General features: G+C 35.9%; 1 protein-coding gene across 1 annotated transcript in view; it reads right to left on the reverse strand.

Moving 5' to 3' along the window:
- Positions 1-22,896, reverse strand: part of DNAH12 (dynein axonemal heavy chain 12) — a 228,900-nt gene that overhangs the window by 18,457 nt on the left and 187,547 nt on the right. Inside the window, exons 58-63 of the mRNA XM_067754844.1 lie at positions 22,397-22,589; positions 20,908-21,100; positions 16,631-16,803; positions 11,795-11,935; positions 6,574-6,732; positions 6,257-6,401 (exon numbers count right to left, since the gene is read on the reverse strand). Of these exons, the coding sequence (XP_067610945.1) occupies positions 6,257-6,401; positions 6,574-6,732; positions 11,795-11,935; positions 16,631-16,803; positions 20,908-21,100; positions 22,397-22,589 (1,004 nt within the window). The remainder of the gene's footprint in view (positions 1-6,256; positions 6,402-6,573; positions 6,733-11,794; positions 11,936-16,630; positions 16,804-20,907; positions 21,101-22,396; positions 22,590-22,896) is intronic.

Below are 22,896 nucleotides of genomic sequence, written 5' to 3' on the forward strand. Positions count from 1 at the left end.
AACCTCATTTAGTATAGCAGAGACTGCAAACTGTCCCCATTCTGTGTCTCCTTTTGGTAACAGAACCCCAAGTTTTCCCAACCTTTCATGCAGCTAGATGTGGCTATGTGACTAAGTCTTGGCCAGAGAAATACAAATGGACATTATATATGGAGCTTCCAGATCCTATTTTTTATAAGGAAACTGTTTGCCTTCAACACTCTCTTTTCCTGTTCAACAGATGTGGTGTTCATGACCCAGCTTCAATCTCACTGACAAGGACCACACTTTAGGAGTCTTCTCTAGCATGAGAGAAGGAACTTGAATCTATGGATGATCTCAAGAACAGAGGTGCCCTGCCAGCCCTCAAGCAAATACTCTGGGCTGTTAGGAGAGATAGAGAAAATAACTTCTATTTTATTTCAGCTACTGTATTTTAGGTCCCTTTTTTACAGCAGCTTTGTCTATACCCTAATACTTATAAATAAGAAAAATACAAATTATAATTTTACTTAGATACCATTTTTCACCATCAGCTTGTTATATAAATGGGACAAAGATAGCCTGTGTGTATTTACCGCTGGATTATTTATTTTTCACAGTTGGCTAAAACCTGTTAGCTCAAAAGGCCACTGGCACCAAACTCAAAATGTTACATATTCAACTGTTTTAAACATAGCCCAAATAAGCAGATTTTTAACCATTTAGAGTCTGCCTACTTTTCACCCAACGTCTGCTAGCCATAAAAAGATAAGCCCCAGGATATAAAGACCCCAAGCCACTGCTGCCCTTCAGAGCTCTGACACAGAGACTCTCAGCCGCCATGCTGATGAATAATGTTGTCCAGACACCACACAAGTCCCCTCTCCATTAGGAATTCCCTTGCCTTCCCCTCTCCTTTGGAGTTGTGGACCTCCCCTCACTCCCAGTCTCTGGACAGACACCTGCTATGAGGGATTTCTTCCTCCCCAACAAACAAACCTGTCAAAGTAACATCTAATGAAACTCATGTGCGTTACTGCCACCTCGATCAGCCCCAGAATCCTCAACCCCTCTGCACAGATTGGCAAAGATCCAAAAGTTTGGCAACAGGGCTTCCCTGGTGGTGCAGTGGTTAAGAATCCGCCTGCCAATGGAGGGAACTCGGGTTTGAGCCCTGGTCTGGAAAGATCCCACATGCCGTGGAGCAACTAAGCCCACGCACAACAACTACTGAGCCTGCGCTCTAGAGCCCATGAGCCACAACTACTGAGCCCATGTGCCACGACTACAGAAGCCCACATGCCTAGAGCCCCTGCTCCACAACAAGAGAAGCCACCATAATGAGAAGCCCGTGCACTGCAATGAAGAGTAGCCCCCGCCTGCCGCAACTAGAGAAAGTCTGCACGCAGCAACGAAGACCCAACACAGCCAAAAATAAATAAATAAATATATTTTTTTAAAGTTTGGCAACATACTGGGTGGGCAAAAGTACAGGTAAACAGATATTTTCATATACTGCTGAGGAAGAGCAATCTGGTATAACTTTCATGGAGGACAATTTGAAAGTATCCATAAAATTACAGAGGGCAAATCCACTGACATAGCAATTTTGTTCCTAGGAATTTATTCTGATATATAGTTGCACATGTGAGAAATGACTTTTGAATAAGGTTATTCGTTGCAGCATTTTTATAATAAATAATATATAAATATTATAAAGATCCATCAGTAGGAACTGGATAAAGAAATTATTGTACACTCATACAATGGAATACCATGCAATTGTAAAAAAAAAAGAAAGAGAACACTATTTGTGAATTAGTAGAGAAAAAAGCAATATGCAAAACAGTGGATGCTACCGTTTCTGTTGAAAATAAATGGAAAAAGAATTTATATGTATGTACATTTATATGTGTATAAAAGGACAACAAGAAGCAGATAACATTAACTGCTTGAGAGGAAGGATGATGAATGACTGAGAGATGGAGTCTGGAGGCACACTTTTCATCGTATTCATATATTCATGTGATTCAAAACAGTGCATCAGTTTTGAAACACAGGAAGATGTGACTTACTTGTAAATTATATTAAAATTAATTAAAAATAAAAGAATGCTGTTCATCAATATTAGCAGCAGAAAAATCAGTACAAAGAGGTATCAGACATTATCTTCTAAATGCCAAAGGACTTTCTAAAGGGAATGTGTAGGAATTTGATGGAGAGAGGAGTGATCATCACAGGCCTCTTTGGTCCCGGAAGGTTTGTGGAATACATGGGGAGGAAGGATAGGGGCTTCTATATGGGTAATTTACTGTAGTTGTGAGCAATTCTGTAGTTTTAAATAGAAGTTTCAAGCTGAAAAGAGGTCTGATTAGCCAAGGTAATAGACTGCAAAGCTGTACTTTTGTCATTATTCTACAGGTATTGACAGGCTCCTGAAGGTTTTTTTTTAATAAAGAGCTCACAATGACATAGCAGCTTTTTATTTCTTTCTTTAATAACTACACATGAGCAATGATGAAATCTTTTTCATCCTTTTACCATTAATACCATGTAGAGTTTCCACCTAGCACAGGAGATCTTCAGTATACATTTTTAAGGAAAGGGAGCTGCTGAGGACACAGAGACCTTGCTCCGCATTACCCTACGCACTGGCCAGGGGCAATGCTCCCTGACATGATGCAACTGCAATCGAGTATGATAGTTTTCTATAGAAAAAGTATCTTGTTCCAGTAATTTAACATGAGAAGAAGTTATAAGACTTTTCTATAATATTAAAATATATATTTTAATCCTTCATGTAAGATACTCTAGAAAAGAAATTATGGAGACTTAAACAGACCTGGATATGGGCTTTGTGAGGATTAATTTTATGTGCCAGCTTGGCTAGGGCACAGTATCTAAATACCTGTTAAGGTATTTTTAAAATAAGATTAACATTTAAATCAGTAGACTTTGAGTAAAGTAGATTACTCTCCATAATGTGATTCGGCCTCATTCAATCAGTTGAAGGCCTTAAGAGAAAAAAAGACCAATTTCTACTAGGAAGAGGGAATTCTGTCAGTAGACCACCTTTGGACTCAAGCTGCAACATCAGCTCTTCCCTGGGTCTGCAGCCTGCAGATTTTGGACTTGCCAGCTTCTCACAATCATGTGAGCCAATTCCTTAAAATCATCAGAATCCTACTGATTCTGTTTCTCTGGAGAATCCTGACCAACACAGACTTTAACTGAATTTGGTTTAATGCAATTAAATCCAACTCAACTCACAGATATTTACTGAGATGTCCAACCATCTGCCAGGTACTGCTTTAAGTCCTGGAGATATTGAACAAAATAAGACACGGGTCCTGACCTCAAGAAGCTCAGGGTCCAGTGGGAGACCCTACCAAGTAGACAGACAATTATTGTGTATTCCAGTGTGGTCAGTGTGGTGTTTAAGCACAGGATCCCAAGCATGGCAGACAAACCAGTAACCCCACACGTGGTACTGAAACAACATCTCCACTGGTCATCAGAGAGCCATTCTGTGGAATGCAAATAGGCAGGGGTTTCCCAGATGCAGAGCTACTCATTCCTAAGTTTACCATGAACAAGGGAAGCTATTTGTGATAAAATAATGAATAAAGCACTGTTTTGGCCTTCAAGGGACTTATTTTCTAGTGAAAGGAACATATATATATATATACATACAACTATCAGGTAGGAAAGAATGAGGTACATTTTAATAATGTACAAAGGTCTTTGGGAGTTAGAGTAAGGAGAAAGACTCAGAAGTCACGTAATTATATAGGCCTCTGTTTGAACCTACTCAGAGACTGAATGAAGCATTCGATAATGCTCCTTGTGAAAAAAATGTAAAAAAAAAAAAAGGAAAAAGAAAAGACAGGACCATTGCAATCACTTTCAATACCTTCATTTTATATGTGGTTGTAACTGGAACTCAGAAAGGTGAAGTGACTTACTCAAAGTTTTAAGATACATATATAAGCATAGCTTTTAGTTTTTGGGTTTTTTTTTTAACATCTTTATTGGAGTATAATTGCTTTACAATGGTGTCTTAGTTTCTGCTTTATAACAAAGTGAATCAGCTATACATATACATATATCCCCATATCTCTTCCCTCTTGCGTCTCCCTCACCCCCTCCCTATCCCACCCCTCTAGGTGGTCACAAAGCACAGAGCTGATCTCGCTGTGCTATGCGGCTGCTTCCCACTAGCTATCTACTTTACATTTGGTAGTATTTATAAGTTAGCTTTTAGTTTTTTGTTTAAAATTTTTCCTTTCGTAACACTATAACACTTTTCTCGAGTGTATGAAAATTTATTTCACCTAAAGAAAGATTTTTGTGCTTGTTTGAACTAATAAAATTATGACACATTCAAGATTTTTTACTGTCTTCTGCTTCTAGTCAATATTGAGGAAATGGACCAGATTTACCTTCTTGCCATAAAGAACTAAAAAATGGGCAATATTAATGAAACAGCCATTTTCAGACATAAGGCTGTTCAGACAATAGGTGGTACAGGATAGTGATTCCTGATAAAAAAAGAAACAAACAAGGTGAGACCTATTATCCCCTTGACTTTCCTCTGGGAGATACATTCCAGACTGTGGAACAAGGAGAGCAACTGAAAGTGGTACAACACAGTGTTGCTGAATTGGGAAGACAGGCATCAGAGTTCAAGGAGGCTCAGGCTGCTGGAAGTTTCAGAGTTCAAATCTGAAGGGAAGTATCCAGAGAAAGAGCTCAGAAATCTGCATAATATTGTCCTTCTGTCTTTGCTGAACATCATGGTATGTATACATAGGCCAAGCAAAGAGTGACTGGGGAGCTGTGAACTTGGGATATGAGGAGCTACTAGAGTTCATGAAAGGCTGGGAATCATTCAAGTTCCCAGTAGCCACAATGGAGAGTCCTTGGTGATCACTTGGGGCATTCAGTAAAGGCCCTAGAAGGACCACACTTTAGCCATGGAACTAAACTATCCATGGAGTAAAGGTTATTCTATACCTGCGCTAACAAATCTTAAAACAATCTTTGAAAGGAGCAATCTGAATTTAACTGTATAGTCAAAGGGGTAGGTAAACCTTTTCTATAGAGAGCTAGATAGTAAATATTTTAGGTGTTGTGGGCCACATACAATTTCTGCTGCTTATTCTTTTTCTTTTCTTTTTTAAATTTACTTATTTTATTTATTTTTGGCTGCATTGGATCTTCGTTGCTGCACATGGGCTTCTCATTGCGGTGGCTTCTCTTGTTGCGGAGCATGGGCTCTAGGCGTGCAGGCTTCAGGAGTTGTGGCATGTGGGCTCAGTAGTTGTGGCTTGTGGGCTCTAGAGTGCAGGCTCAGTAGTTGTGGTGCACGGACTTAGTTGCTCTGCGGCATGTGGGATCTTCCCAGACCAAGGCTCGAATCCGTGTCCCCTGCATTGGCAGGCAGACTCTTAACCACTGTGCCACCAGGGAAGCCCTATTATTTTTCTTTAAAACAACCCTTTAAAATGCAAAAATCATTTACAGTTCATGGGCTGGACAAAAATAGGTCACTGGCTAGATTTGGCCCGGAGGTGTTGTTTGCTAATCCTGAACCAGCAGAACAAAAGTCAATAATCTTTAAAGGAAGATGACAAAATCAAAATCATAAACAATGTTGAGCATCCAACCAAACATTATTGGGCATGCCAGGATGTGGGAAAATATAATCTATAACCAAGAGTAAAATCAGTCAATAGAAACAGATTCAGAAATGATGGAATTAGCAGTCAAGGATTTAAAAACAGTTATTATAACTGTTTTCAAGTATTTAAAGAAAAGTATAAACAGAATGAAAGGAGAAATAGAATATATAAAAAAGAACAAAATGAACGTTCTGTAAATGAAATATACAGTTGCTGAAACAAAAATTAATTGGATGGAATTAATAGCAGATTAGACACTACAAAAGAAGAAATCACCAAATTTAAAGATAGCAATAGAAACTGTCCAAACTGAAGTACAGTGATACAAAGGATTTTAAAATAATTAACAGAGTATCAGTCACCTATGGTATAATATCAAGCAGTCTAACATATATTTAATTGGAATCATGGGAAAAAAGTATTTGAAGAAATAATGGCCAAAGTTTTTCTCAAGTTGAGGAAAACTATAAACCTACAGATCCAAGGAACTCAATGAACCCACATGAGCATCTGAAATAAAGTTTAAAGTACCAAATAACAATAACTTTAAACCTAGTACTTCATAAATGGCAAATTATCTGGGTTCCAAATAGAACACATTTGTCTTTTACCTTATCAGGTCTTAAGCACCGAAGAATTATGATTTTCTGTAGTTCATTTAGCCTTGTATCCATTGGTGCTGGAAATTTAGCATTGTGTGGCTCTTTACTATCGTAGATCTCCCGCCATTCAGCTATATTGTCACAAAAATGATTCCTAATGGAAAGAAAAGCTTAATGATTATCCTTTCATTGGGAAAAAATTTTAAAAAGAGATTGTTGAATGAGGAGATGAATCAAGACAGCTATAGAAATATTTTTTAAAAATCACTAGATTACAAATTTACCCGTTACTATTCAATGCTAAGTCATTGTGTTTAAACAATTACCTGAGTCCTCTGAACGCAGGAAATTCACTTGCACGACAGATTTCCTCCCAGCTTTTATCCTGTAGCCAAGTTGGATCAGGATTTTTCTCAGAACTCTTAAGACTTACACCTCCAGTTAAAAGAAACATCAGTTCCTGGTATTCAATCTCTTTCTTTGCCCTGTGTTCCCAAAATAAGGACTGCTGTAAATTGTTGTTTTAAAATTGAATGAAGTCAATTTCTGCTTATATAGCCTGGATAAAACAATCAGAACTGACCTACCCTACTGCTATAAACAACTAGGAACTGGAAAAAAAAATAAACAATTGTTTTTAGAAATTATAATAGCTAGTGCAGGACTGTGGGCCATGAAAAAAAGGGAGACAAGGTGATCCCCATGATTGCCTCAGCTAACCGCCAGGAGGCACTTTTCAGACTACAAAGCATGAGGGTAATCAAATCAGAATCTAAGAGTACTGCTGAGTTGAAGAGACAGAGATCAGAGTTAAGGAAGGCTAAGGTGGCTGCAATTTGTGGGCAGAGTACCAGAAGGGAGGAAGATACATGGATGAGGAGCTCCAGAAATCTGCATAGAAATCCTTTTTATTCTATTGCTAAATGCTGAGTTATGTATGAGTAGGGTAAAACCCCAGGAGGACAGGCAAAGAATATCTGGGGAGCTGCAAACTAAGTAGCTACCAGAGCTCACACAGGAGTGAATATATGAGTTATTGCCAACTAGAGTTGAATCTTTATTGAACACCAGAGGAGTTCAGTGGTGACACTGGAGATACTTTAGTAGTGAAGCTAACCTAGCTGTAGAATAAAGTCTACTCTAAAACTGTCATAAGAAATCTTAAAAATAAGACTTGAAGAGGTCAAATGAATTCAGTATAATTTAAGTACCTGCAAAAGTAAAGTCTAGTGCTCTTTAAAGCAATTAAGAAAAGAGAGAAAAACAAATACCGTATGCTAACATATGGAATCTAAGAAATCTATAATCATATATGGAATCTAAGAAAAAAAAAAAAGGTCATGAAGAACCTAGGGGTAAGACAGGAATAAAGACACAGACCTACTAGAGCATGGACTTGAACATATGGGGAGGGGGAAGGGTAAGCTGTGAAAGTGAGAGTGGCAATGGACACATATACACTACCAAAGGTAAAATAGATAGCTAGTGGGAAGTAGCCACATAACACAGGGAGATCAGCTAGGTGGTTTGTGACCACCTAGAGGGATGGGATAGGGAGGGTGGGAGGGAGGGAGACGCAAGAGGGAAGAGATATGGGAACATATGTATATGTATAACTGATTCACTTTGTTATAAAGCAGAAACTAACACACCATTGTAAAGCAATTATACTCCAATAAAGATGTTAAAAAAAAAAAAAAAGACCCAGCACTTACCAATGTAAAATTCACAACATCCATAACCAGGAGAAAAGTCAGTACATAGATGCGATGTAGAAGTGATAGAGATGATATAACAAGCAGATAAGAATGCTAAAAGAGCTATTATAAACATGCTGAAGGAGTGAAAGTGAAACATGAACATAATGAAGAGAGAAGTGGGCAAAATAAAAAATAACCAAATGAAACTTATAGAGATAAAAAATTAAAATCTGAAAGAAAAATTCACTGACTTTTTCTCAGATTTACAGAAATTGAAAGTATGCATTACCAGTAGACCTACACTATAAGAAATGTTCAAGGAAATTTCAGGTAGATGGAAATTTGAATCAACAAAAAAGAATAAAGAGCATCAGAAATGGTAACTAGTAGATAAACATAAAAGACATTTTTCTGTTACTTATGTCTCTTTTAAAAAGTAATTGACTATAGCAAAATAACAACATGCTGTGGGCTTTATAACATATATACAAGTAAAATGTATGACAATAAAACAAAAGCTATGAGGGGAAAGTTAAAAGTATATTGTTTTCAGTTCTTATATATATATGAAGTAGTATAATTTTACCTGAAGATAGACTATAAGTTCAAAGGTATACTATAACCCTAAACAAATCACTAAAATAATAAAACATAAAATTATAGCTAATAAACCAACAAAGGAGATAAAATGGAATCATAAAAATACTCAATTTAAAGAAAAATAGATTTATAGAGACGTGGATGAGCCTAGAGACTGTCATACAGAGTGAAGTAAGTCAGAAAGAGAAAAAGAAATATCGTATATTAACGTATATATGTAGAATCTAGAAAAATGGTACAGATGCACCAGTTTGCAAGGCAGAAATAGACACACAGGCATAGAGAACACATGTATGGACACCAAGGGGGGAAGGGGGGTGGGATGAATTGGGAGATTGGGATTGACATGTATACATTAATATGTATAAAACAGATAACTAATGAGAACCTGTTATGTAAATAAATAAAAATAAAACCCACAGGTTAAAAAAATAAATAAAACAGACACTAAGTTCCCAAAAAAATAGAAAATGAGGAAACATGAAACAAAGAAAAGATGGGCAAAACAAAATAAATCATAAGATGGTAGATTTAAACATAACTCTATTATCTCATTAAATGTAAATAGTCTAAACAATTTCATTAAAGGTAGTGATTTTCAGATTGGATAAAACAAGTAAGACCTAATTACATGCTGTCTATAGACACAGTTTAAATATAAAACAAATAGGTTAAAAGTGAAAGTATGGAAAAATATATACCATGCTAACACTATTCAAAAGAAAGCTGGAGGGGCTACAATAATATCATACAAAGTAGATTTCAGAGCAATAAACATTACCAGGGATTTTAAAAAGTCAAGTCAATTTATTAAGAGGACGTAACAGTCCTAAACATTTATACATCTAATAACAGCATCAAAACACACAGTAATATTGATAGAACTGCAAGGAAAAGTCTCTATAGTTAGAGATTCCAACTCTCTCTCTATAACTGAACAAGTAGATAGAAAATCAATAAAGATATAGATGATATATGGACCATCTTGACCTCCTTGACATTTTAGAACATTCCACCCAAGAACAGCAAAATATACATTCTTTCCAAGAGTACATAGAACATTTACAAAGATGGATCATATTCTGGGCCATCTAATGTCTCACTCATAAAATTTCTGGAACAGGAATAACTATAGAGACAAAAAGCAGATCAGTATTACCTGGGGGTGGAAGCAAGAGCAGGAATTGAATAAACTGGCAAAAGGAAACTTCTGGGGATGATGGAAGTGTTCTAAAACTGGATTTTGGTGATGGTTGCACAATTATATAAATGTACTAAAAATCATCTAACTGTATTCTTACAATGGGGGAATTGCATAATGTGGCAATTACACCTAATAAAGCTGAAAAAAAGAGGCTATCTCTATTGAGTGACTTACATTTATATTAATAGAAAAAGGTGCACAAGAACATTTACAGTGTATTCCCTTTGTGTAAGAAAGGAAAATAAGAAAAACATAAACAAATATATATAAACACACACGCACACACTTCACAAAAATTTACTCAAAATGGATCATAGACCTAAATGTAAAATGCAAAACTATAAAATTCCTAGAAGATAACATAGGAAAAAATCTAGGAGGTTTTAGGTATGGCAATAACTTTTTAGATACAACACCAAAGGCACAATCCATGAAAAAAAGAACTGATGAAGTGGACTTCATTAAAATTTAAAACATTTGCTCTGCAAAAGACAGAGAATAAGAAGGCAAGCTACACACTAGGAGAAAATATTTCCCAAAGATGTATCTGATAAAGGACTGCATCCAACTCAACAACAAAAGATGAACAACCAAACTGATTAATAAATGGACAAAAGACCTAACAGATGCTTCACCAAAAATGATATAAAGATACCAAATAAGCAAATGAAAATATTTTCAATATTATATATCATTAGTGAATTGCAAATTAAAACAAGATTACACTACGCATCTATTAGAATGGTGAAATCCAGAACACTGACAAGACCAAATGCTGGCAAGGTTGTGAAGCAACAGGAACTCTCATTCATTGCTGGTAGAATGCAATGGATTAAGGAATGTAACCTATATGCTTGTTGAGCCTCTTCTGGGATCTGTGATGCAGAATGGATTTAGACTTTCACTTAGGACCCATTTTCAAAGTAATTTTCACAGAGAAAATATTAGTCAAGAAGAAAACTCTTTTAATATTTTAATGGTCCCATGAGTGAGAAAATAAAGGTGCTCCTTCAGCACCTTCCCATGCCCAATATGTTCTGGCCCGAGTTTTTGCTTTTTCCAGAGTGTGGGTCAGTTTCAACATTCAGGACATCAAGGACCACAAGCCAAGATTCCTAAAAATGCTGAGATGCTGCATGGAATCTCTTGGAATACAGTTTCTTATAAAACTAAACATACTCTTACTCATGATCCAGCAATCACACTTCTTAGTATTTAACCAAATAAGTTAAAAACTTATGTGCACACAAAAACCTGAAGTTTTATTCATACTTTTCAAAACTTGCAAGCAACCAAGATGTCCTCCAGTAGGTGAATAGATAAACTACAGTACATCCAGACAATGAAATATTACTCAGTGCTAAAAAGAAATGAACAATCAAGCCATGAAAAGACATAGAAGAATCTTAAATACGTGTTATTAAGTGAAAGAAGCCAATCTAAAAACTCTCTTTCTTTTTTTTTTTTTGGCCACGCCACACGGCTTGCAGGATCTTAGTTCCCTGACCAGGCCAGCAGTGAAAGCACCGAGTCCTAAGCGCTGGACTGCCAGGGAATTCCCTGAAAACTCTATTTCTTGATCTGAGTGGTAGTTATGCAGATTTTTGCTTTGTACGAATTTACCAAACTGTACCTGAACATTTTGTGAGCTTTTCTGTATGATCCAAATTTTAAAAATCAAACATCAAAACACCAATACTACTATAGAGAAATGTACAAGTAAAATCATGAATTATGCAGAGCTAAAACATGATATCCTTCTGTGAGAAGCCATTGATTAGGTTTTCCAGGCAAGTTTTTTTTTTTTTTTTGCAGTACGCGGGCCTCTCACTGTTGTGGCCTCTCCCGTTGCGGAGCACAGGCTCCGGACGTGCAGGCTCAGGAGCCATGGCTCACGGACCTAGCTGCTCCACGGCATGTGGGATCTTCCCGGACCGGGGCACAAACTCATGTCCCCTGCATTGGCAGGCGGACTCTCAACCACTGCGCCACCAGGGAAGCCCCAGGCAAGTTTTTAAAAGAAAGAAAAAGCAAGTAACTTACAAAAGAAGATTGGCACATAATAAAAAAGAAAACAATAGCTTGTCCTTCTCAAACAGTGATCGGCATATATTACAATATAAGTTGTATGTGAAGTGGTCATTTAAATATCGTAGGCGCTTTTCCAAAATTTTGGATTTGTTACTGAAAGGTTAAAAAAAAAAGGAAAATATATTGAGTCAAGTAAAACTAAGAAAAAATAAGTAACACAAGTTGTTTTTATTTTATCGAAATAACCACTGTTAAAAATATGAAACGACACACACACACACACACACACACACACACACACACACACACACGTGTGCATATATTGGGTTCACCAAAAAGTTTATTCAGGAAAATACCCGAAAGAACTTTTTGGTCAGCCCAATAAAAATGGTGACATCTGAGTAAGCGCTCTGGATTGTACCAGTGTGAACTTCCTGGTTGTGATACTGTACTATAGTTATATAAGATATTATCATTGGACGGGAACCCTCATGCACTATTGGTGGGATTGTAAATTGGTACATAGTCCCACTATGAAAAACAGTATGGGGGTTTCTCAAAAAAATAAAAATAGAACTACTATACAATCCAGCAATGCTACTTCTGGGTATGTACCCACCACAAAACTCCAAAAACACTAATTCAAAAAGATATATGCACCCTATGTTTACTGCAACATTATTTTTTTTTAATTGAAGTATAGTTGATTTACAATATTGTGTACATTTCAGGTGTACAGCACAGCGATTCAGTTATACATTTATATATATACATATAAATCTATATATTCTTTTTCAGATTCTTTTCCCTTATAGGTTATTATATAATATTGAGTATAGTTCCCTGTGTTATATAGTATGTCCTTGTTGGTTATCTATTTTATACATAGTAGTGTGTATATGTTAATCCCAGTCTCCTAATGTATCCCTCCCCTGACTCCTGTTTTCCCCTTTGGTAACCATAAATTTGTTTTCTGTGTCTGTCTCTCTCTGTTTTGGAAATAAGTTCATTTGTGTCTTTTTCTTTTAGATTCCAGATACAAGCGATGCCATATTTGTCTTTCTCAGTCTAGAATACTTCACTTAGTATGAGAATCTCTAGGTCCATCCATGTTGCTGCAAATGGCATTGTTTCATTCTTTTTTTATGGCTGAGTAATATTCCACTGTACATATATACCGTATCTTTTTTTTCTCTCTCTTCTTTTTATTAATGTAGTATATCATATTGATTTTTTTAACATCTTTATTGGAGTATAATTGCTTTACAATGGTGTGTTAGTTTCTGCTTTATAACAAAGTGAATCAGCTATACTTATACATATATCCCCATATCTCCTCCCTCTTGTGTCTCCCTCCCACCCTCCCTATCCCACCCCTCTAGGTGGTCACAAAGTACTGAGCTGATTATCTTTTCAAATTATGGTTTTCTCTGGATATATGCCCAGGAGTGGGATTGCAGGATCATATGGTAGTTCTATTTTAAGATTTTTAAGGAACCTCCATACTGTTCTCCATAGTGGCTGTACCAGTTTACATTCTCACCAACAGTGTAAGAGGGTTCCTTTTTCTCCACACCCTCTCTAGCATTTATTATTTGTAGACTTTTTGATGATGGCCATTCTGACTGGTGTGAGATGATACCTCATTGTAGTTTTGATTTGCATTTCTCTTATAATTAGCGATGCTGAGCATCTTTTCATGTGCCTTTTGGCCATCTGTGTGTCTTCTTTGGAGAAATGTCTATTTAGGTCTTCTGCCCATTTTTTGATTGGAATTTAAGTGTCCATCAATAGATGACTGAATAAAGAAGATGTGGTATATATACACAACACATACTTAGCCATAAAAAAAGAAAATTTGCCATTTGCAACAACATGGAAGGAACTAGAGTGTATATGCTAAGTGAAATAAGTCAGAGAAAAATATCATATGATCTCTCTTATATGTAGAATCTAAAAAACAAAACAAATGAACAAACAAAACAACACAGAAACAGATTTATAGATACAGAGAGCAAACTGGTGGTTGCCAGAGGGGATGGGGTGGGGGCCATATAGGTGAAGGGGATTAAGAGGTACAAATTTCCAGTCAGAAAATAAATCAGACATGGGATACAACATAGCATAAGGAATATAGTCAATAATATTGTAATACTTTTGTATGGTGACAGATGGTTACTAGACTTATTGTCGTGATTATTTCTTAATGTATTTAAATGTTGACTCACTATGTTGTACACCTGAGACTAACATAATATTGTACATTAACTACACTTCAGCTGAAAAAAAAAAGATGTAAGAACTGGAGAAACTGGGTAAAGGGTACATGGGACCTCCCTGTACAGTTTTGTGTGTGTGCAACTTCGTATGAAGCTATATGTTAAAAATGGGGTATAATTCTATGAGAAAATGAAATATGGTTTACACCATCTCTCTATTTTCAAAATTCTAAATTTCTTATTGTACTCCCAAATGACTGAAAACAATCAGTTAATTAAAAAGCACCTACTGAATATCTATTAGTGTGAGAATCTAAGCTGGGGAGGGAACTGTAAGAGATAAAGAATTATGAAACATTTACCTGCCTCAAAGAAGCATAAAATCTAGATCAAGATCCATATGTTAAAAAAAAAAAAAGAAAAGTAAGAAAACATATGGACAAAAGTGATTACTTCTGGATGGGTTATGACTAATAATTATTTTCTTCTTTATACTCTTACATGCTTAAAACTTTTGCAATAAGAATACGTTGCTTTCATTTTTTTAGTTCAATTTTTTCAGTAATACTTATGGGAATCTAAGACGATACACCCATTCTAGGAAAGTTTAGCAGTTACTTAAAAAAAAAGAAACAAGCAACTACCACATGACCCAGCAATTGCACTCCTGGGCAGTTATCTTGGAGAAATGAAAACTTATGTTCACACAAAAACCTGTCCATGCATTTTATAGCAATTTTATTTGTAAAAGCCAAAACCTGGAAATAACCCAGATGTCCTGTAATAAGTGAATGATTAAACAAACTGTAGTACATCAATATCATTAAATCCTCTCAGCAATAAAAAGGAGTAAACAATCTAAATGAATCCCCAGAGAATTATATTGGGTGAAAAAAAGCCAATTCCCAAAAGTTACATAGTGTATGATTCCATTTATATAACATTCTTGAAGTGACAAAATTATAGAAATGGAGAACAGATTAGTGGTTGCCAAGGGTTACGGTCAGCATGAGAATGGGAGGAAGATGAGTACGGCTATAAAAGGGCAACATGGGTATCCTTGTGGTGATGAAAGTACTCTGTATCTTGACTGTGTCAACATCAATATTCTGGTTGTGATATTGTACTACAGTTTCTCAAGACATCACCATTGAGGAAACTGCATAAAGAGTACATGGGATTGCTGCATTTTTTCTTATAATTGCATGTGAATCTACAATTATCTCAAAATTAAAAGTTTAATTTTTAAAAAGTAATACTTGGATCCATGGGAATGGGATGGAAGGGGAGGGGGTAGTGACACTTCTCTGAGCAGACCTTCTGTATGGGATTTACTTTTGGAGTCATATTGATGGCTTACGTACTCAAAAATATAATTAAAATCAACAAGGAAAAGGGGGAAACTCTAAAATGAAATATAAAAATAAACAAATTACCCTAACTGTATTTCACGTGAATAACAAACATCATCATACTAAAGGAGGAAAAACTAACCCAAGTAACTTTTGAATATAGTTTTTTGCATATAAAAACAAAAAGACTGTAAGTTTCTGTGTGAATACATGCATCCAATTCTCTTTAGTATATACCCAAGAATTGCTAGATTTGCTGGAAATACTGGATCATACGGCAAATCTATGTTTAATATTTTGAGGAACTTCTAAAAATGTTTCCAAAGTGGATGCATTATTTTACAATCCCACCAGCAGTGTATGAGGGTTCTGATGACTTCACATCCTCGACACCTATTATTGACATTTATGTCAATTCTTCAACTTGAACATCCTACATCATGTAGGGTATGTTAATTCAAATTCCAAATCCCAACTGGGAAAGTTTAGGGATTTCAATCACTCAGGAAAGATTGTTCTACCAAAAGCCCATGTAGAACACATATGCTAGGCTCAAATCATATTTTTATTCTACTTAACAAGTTACTAAATACCAGATATTGTTAAAAATACTCTATAAATATTATCTTTTTAATTCTCATAACAACTCTTAAAGGTAGGTATTATTATTATCCCTATTTTATAGATAAGAAAAATTGAGGCAATTACAGAAAAGTTAGCTGACTTGCCTGTATTCATGCAGCTATTATGTGGCAGAACTGAAATTTAATCGCTTACTCCAGTCTAACTCCAAAATCTGTGCACATTCAGTAATTGGTTAAAGTGAAAATATCTAGCAAATGATTAGAAATGTGGGGCTGAAATTTTTTAGAGACCTCAAGGCTGGAGAAAGATATACTGGAGTTGCTAGCAAAGATAGGTCATGTGCTTTATCAAAATATTCAAAAGAGAGGGGCAAAAAGACCTAAAGCTAATCCCTCTATGCCTAAATCTTGAGTAGAAGTGAAACAAAACTTAAAATAGAAATGAGGCCTGCTTGCTTGCTTTCTCCTTCTTTCCTTCCTTCCTTCCTCCCTTCCTCCCATCCTTCTTTCCTTCCCTCTTCCCCTTCCTTCCCTCCCTTCTTCCTTCCTTCCTTCCTTCACTTTTCCCATACTTTGTAATGTTCTATAGTGAATATGTGTTATATAAACAGTAAGAAAAAAATTATATATTTTAAATGGAAGGATGGTGAAAATCCAACCTAGGGAGCATGAATGAAGCTAGAGAATGTTTACCTGTCATGAATAGAGTTGATATAAAGGTTCACAAACCAGATGAGAGAGTATTGGTACATGGGATCAATGTTAGCCAGGTCTGCAATGCTAAAGAATAATACTGATGAATGTTTAGCAATAGGTCTATAGCCTTCTCGAGACTCTGCTATTTTGAGTTCTGTTTTTTCTGCAATCTAGAAGAAGAGAAAAATCAAGATTAAGAAATAGGAGATGTTTTAATTATATATTTTTCATATAATGAAATTTATATTAAAAATATCCCCTAACTTAATGACAAAATTATACAGGCATAGTTTACATCAAAGGGCTTTACTATGCTAAAATCTATAAAAAAAAGAAAGGGAGGGGGCTTCCCTGGTGGCGCAGTGGTTGAGAGTCCGCCTGCCGATGCAGGGGACACGGGTTCATGCCCTGGTCCGGGAAGATCCCACATGCCGCGGAGCAGCTGGGCCCGTGAGCCATGGCCGCTGAGACTGCGCATCCGGAGTCTGTGCTCCGCAACGGGAGAGGCCATAACAGTGAGAGGCCCGCGTACTGCACAAAAAGAAAAAAAAAAAGAAAAAAAGAAAGGGAGGGACTACCCTGGTGGACCAGTGGTAAAGAATCTGCCTTCCAATGCAGGGGACACTGGTCCGATCCCTGGTCCGGGAACTAAGGTCCCACATGCCGTAGGGCAACTAAGCCCGTGCACCACAACTACTGAGCCTGCGCGCCTCAACTAGAGCGCCTGCATGCCGCAAACTACAAAGCCCAGGTGCTCTGGAGCCCGCGGGCCACAACTAGACAAGAGAAAAGAAACCCTGCATGACACAACTAGAGAGACGCCCATGTGCCGCAATGAAGAGCCCACGCATTGCAACTAAAGCTCCCACATGCCTCAGCGAAGCTCCTGCATGCTGCAACTAAGACCCAACGCAGCCAAAAAAAAGTCTAAAAAAGAAAGAAAGGAAAAGGAAGGAAGGAAAGAACTAGGGAGAGAGGGAAGAAGAAGAGAGGGTGGAAAGAAGGGAGGTAAAAGAAAGAAAAATCTCTTTACAGATTGAAGGTGTAACTACCCACCAATAATCTCTTTCTTATTTGAGGAATACAAAACTGTCAATCTTTCCTTATTCTTTGCCTTCATCTGACATGTATCTATTATTGTCACTCACCCTCTTTTATTTTAATAGGTCAGAGATAGAGAGGGAGATGGAGAGAGAGACAGCAAGTGTGCATGTGTGTATGGCTTAAGGTGTCAACATGTGTACCAGAACCCAGCACAAAGTCTGACAAAGTAGGAATTCAGAAATATTTGTTGGCTGATGGTTTGATACATTAAGAATACCTTTTTACAGTGAAATTCTCAAATTTTTAACTTTTCTGGGCTGAATAAGGGTATAGATATTTAACCCCAAATGAAAAAATTTCTCCAAGATAACAGCCCTTCCAATGACAACTCAATCTGATAGGTTGATATTCTACAGGAAAAACATGTAGAGCATTTTTCCAACCCTCTCTCCCTTCTTTGGAAATGCTAGCCACAGACTCTCTTGAATAAATGTGCCTATGTAGCCATGTTTATATTGAATGATCCTGTTTATAGCTGATTAAATCAGGTGGGAGGGATAGAACCAGACTCAAAATAAGCTAATTAATTTTCCCGCCAGAGAATGAGAACTTTAGGAGCATCAAAAACTGAAATCAGGCGGTACTTGGCCTTAGTGCTAAAAGGTAATGGTATCAGAGTTGGTTTCTATGTGCAAGATAAACGTACGAAGGAACAGTATAAAAGTTTTACAGAAAAAATTGGTCTCCGGATGGAGCAGAAAGAAGCACATATGAGAACGACACAACCTTAGAGAAAGGGAGAGACAAAGAGCATAGAAACTTAATGCTTTCCATTAATTCCTGAGGCCTGTATGTACTTCCTATAATTGGGAAAATAAAATATCCCCTTGTATATTTTTTATTTAAGCTAATTTGAGTAGGTTTCTGTTCCTTGCAAGCAAACTTTCCCCCAAATTACAGTGTAGCTACAATTAAAAAGTAAGGTTTGAACCTCAAACTTGACTATAAGTGAAACAAAGTTATCAACAATGGAAATTAATGACATTTTTACAAAAGAAAGCATAATCTTGGTATTCTCATTTTAACCTCCTGTTATTTAACCCTTAATTTTTTCAGCTAAATGCCATTTACCATTAACAGCAACAGTAAGCAAAAACATTTAGCAAATATTGTTATTATTTTTAAAGAGTAAATAATAATTTAACTCAGGTTCCAAGGCTTAATCTGCAGTGTATTTATAAATAGTGTTATATTTATATATACTTGGCTGCTTAGTATGAGACACTAAACTCAAGACATATAGAGTTTTGATTAATTACCATTAATGGCCTAAAATCAAAGGACAAGACATTTTCTAACAAATAAACATTGTGAGCACACGATGTTAAAAGAGGAGAATTTATTATTTGTAAAAATTTCCGGGGCTGTGCTATTTATGTATATTATACTTTCCAAGAATCCACAAGACTAAACTTCAATCAAGACAACTTTTGCAGGGAGGGAAGGCTTTGAAACTTATAGAACAAATTCTTTTTTTTTAAAAAAATATTTATTTATTTAATTGCACAGGGTCTTAGTTGTGGCATGTGAACTCTTAGTTGCAGCATGCATGTGGGATCTAGTTCCCTGACCAGGGATCGAACCCAGGCCCCCTGCGTTGGGAGTGTGCAGTCTTATCCACTGCGCCACCAGGGAAGTCCAGAACAAATTCTTAAAGTTTTGTTTGTGTTTATTTAATCTTATGGGTTGGGATAAAAGGGAAAAGCAGGTTTTAGACTATGTGGGAACACTTTGCTCTGAAGTTGGTTTATCTTACATCTGGGTAGGTGGGTGGATAAAAGTCAGGGCCAGATACAGAGCATGTTTTAAATCAAAATATATAGTGAATTCTAAATTATGTTTGTAATGATTAATGAGACCCAGTCAAAAAGATATTATGATTAAATTTCTCTCTTTTTGTAAGATGAAGTATTTGAACCAATAAATACCGATATCTACTTTCCTCTTTGAGTCTAATAGGAAATAAGCTGATAAATGCTTCCTGTCTTTTCTTCCCTTTGAAAAAACACTGTGGTGAGAGGAAAATGAGGAATGGGTTCTGCTCTGACGAACATTAATTGGTAAGGCAGACATTATAGAATATCTCAGCCATGGTCCCCAGATGGGAGGCTACCACAGCATATTACTCTAAGACACTACTCCTTTTGGCTCTCCTGAAATGAAAAGCACAAACACAAAACAAAACAGTACACCTGGCTAGAGAGAGTCATTACCATCACATTCATATAAAACTAAACCCATCCCAAGGGGAAAGGTGCCTAGACCTTTTGGAAATCCTCTACCCCAAAACTGGGGTGCATGGGGTAGGGTGCAAACAGGAGGATGCTGAGCAACTAGTGAAATTTCTATTAGGTTTCTTTTTATTTTTTAATTACGCCAATATTAAGGTGTGTTTAATTCATTGGGTGGGCCAAGGAGGATTGAAAGGTCTGAAAATCAGTAAAGTTAGCCTACTAAAGTCATTCTGTATTATCATTTCATTGTATGAACTTGGGCCTTAACTACTTTTTCTGGGCCCTACTTTTCTCAACTATGAAATGCTAAAGATGACAAATAGCTAAGGCTTCTTCCACCCATAACACTGTAAGATTATATTTTTTAAAAGATGCAATATAAAAATACCATTTAGCTGTGTTAGATGAATTTGCAATAAGTACATTATTGTATGTGTCTTCCTTCCTCTACCTGCCACTCCCAACTCTCATACCTCTCTCCCAGACAAAAGACAAGGCAATGTCAGAAGATCATCCTTATTAGTTCCTAGAACCACTTACTGTCCAATTAACCAGCAATTACCTTCACACATCTTAAGTTCCAACCAGGAACAGAGGCAAGCCATATTCCCAAACTTAAGTTTTAGGTGAAGAGTCAATTAAAATTTGAATGAACCTGACTAGCTTACCCTACCTACACAATAATAAAAAGTATGCTTAAAATTTTTTTCATTCCAAATTTATTTCTTCTGTGTATAGGTGCCACAGAGATGACACCAGGTTTTGAATGATTCAACAGTATAAGATATTCTCTTATGAGTTTAAAATTAGTTTCTATCTTTTGGTATTTTATGAATTCTTTTCCTCTTCCCATAAGCCTAGTATAGCACTTTCCTTAGGGAGTGGGAGCACATTGGACTCTTAAGAATCTAAAAATTTCTAGGATTCTTTTTTTACCTGTTGTTTCTTTGTTATCTCATTGGACATCAATTTAGCAGAGTCTAAGACTTTAATTGCACTTTCATCTTCTAAAATGTTCCCTTCTGAAGATGATAATGTTTCTAAAATTTTTTTCTCTATATCTTTTAGCTGTTTCTTATTAGCTGCAGACTGAAGAATAAGAGCATTTCGTTCCTCTTCTAATTCTGGTCTAAAAAGATAAAAACATTTAGTCTAAATTTGTAGTATTTTATCCAAATATTAGATATCCCAATTTTGTAGACAGTTAAATAATTTTGTAGACATATAATACAAATTAAGATGAGTAATCTCTTTATCCTAACCTAAGAAAAAAATGCTCCCATGAAAATAATAATTTGAGAAACTCAAGCAAAAAAAAGCATTAATTACATATATGTAAAATGTGGCAATAACATATACTACAGTAAGTCTAAGAATATGTTAAATTTATCCATATGGCTTAGCTCATTGTGTGAGAATAAGAACTGGAAAAGAAACTCAGAATATGAGACTTCTTATCTATTCCTTGGCTTAATCATATTCAGTCCCATTTTCATCATCTCTTCTACAACAGGAGACAGAAAAGATGACTCATCCTACAACTGGCTCTTCAAGTAAAAGACAAAACTCGCACTTATATCTTAACAATGAAGGTATGAAACTTCAAAATAACATAATTCACCATGTTACAGAATATGTTATGACATAGTTCTGTCTTGGATACTGAGCAAGTGGGATAAACACTGAAAATAACAAAAGAACTTCATGGTACATATTTTCACTTATAAGTTGATTTCATGTAATAGACTACTTGATAGTGTTATATTAAGCTTCAAGTGGAATCAAAGGTTTCCTTCAGGAAGCAATTCTTTACTAGTAGCCCTTCTAGGTATCATAATATTTTTTCTCATTTAAAAAATAATACATGCTAGCAATGGAAAAATACATAAAGTATAAAGAAAATAATAAGAATTATCCATAATCTTACCAATCCTAAGGATTATCACTGTCAATATTCTCTCTCAATCTTTTTTTGGTATATATGGATATCCATTCATGCATTAACTTTTTAAAAACAAATATTACCCCTACCATATATAGGTTTGTATCCTGCTTTTTCATTCTTGTCCTAAGTATTTTCTTATTTCATTAATATCCTGTATATGTCTTTGAACACATTTCTGATTTTGTCTGTAGCATACATTCCTAGGGATGAAATTTTTTGGCTCAAACAGTCAGATACAAGTCAGAAGTCATGGCGTATCACCTGAATCCTGCTACCCATACTAAAAGCCCAATATAACATGGTTGGTTTATAACTTACTTGTTACAGAATGGCTATTTTAAAGAATTAAATACTTATTTAATTTATAATGACAAAATATAAAATTTTGACAAGGTTTCAAAATAATCACATAACAAAAGTATTAATGGCCTACAAATATTCCTCTCTATACCCCATGGAAATATCTAAAAAAACACGTACCTTTCCTTTGCAACAACAATACCTAGTAATTGATCTTCAAGTCCTTCTGGAGTTATCATGAAATTGAGCAAAGATAGCTTTGTAGCCAGCTCTGGCATATAGTGTGGATTCCTCAGCTTTGTGGTGATATAAAACTTGAAATCAAAGGAATACTCAATAATGACCTCACCAAGTCTGATGCAATCAATGCCACCTGTATTTCAGAAAAAAAATGCAGAATAAATAAGCCAAAGTTACATAGCCCATCCCCCCTGTTAAAGCCCTTCCTAGGTTACAAGTAAAAAGTCATAAAGTAATTTCAAATAGAATACAAAAAGGTGTTGCAAAAGTCACATATAACACAGAGGCAAGTAAGCAATTATACAGCAGGACTCATTAATTCTGGGGTACTATAAGACATTTTCTCTGGTTGTCATGGAGCCTTCTAAATCAAGATTCCTTTTGATCTTACTTCTTCCATTGCTTTTCAATAATGATTCCAAAATTATTTATATATTGCT

This window comes from Pseudorca crassidens, chromosome 10, assembly GCF_039906515.1.
Source record: "Pseudorca crassidens isolate mPseCra1 chromosome 10, mPseCra1.hap1, whole genome shotgun sequence".
NCBI classification, from domain to species: domain Eukaryota; kingdom Metazoa; phylum Chordata; class Mammalia; order Artiodactyla; family Delphinidae; genus Pseudorca; species Pseudorca crassidens.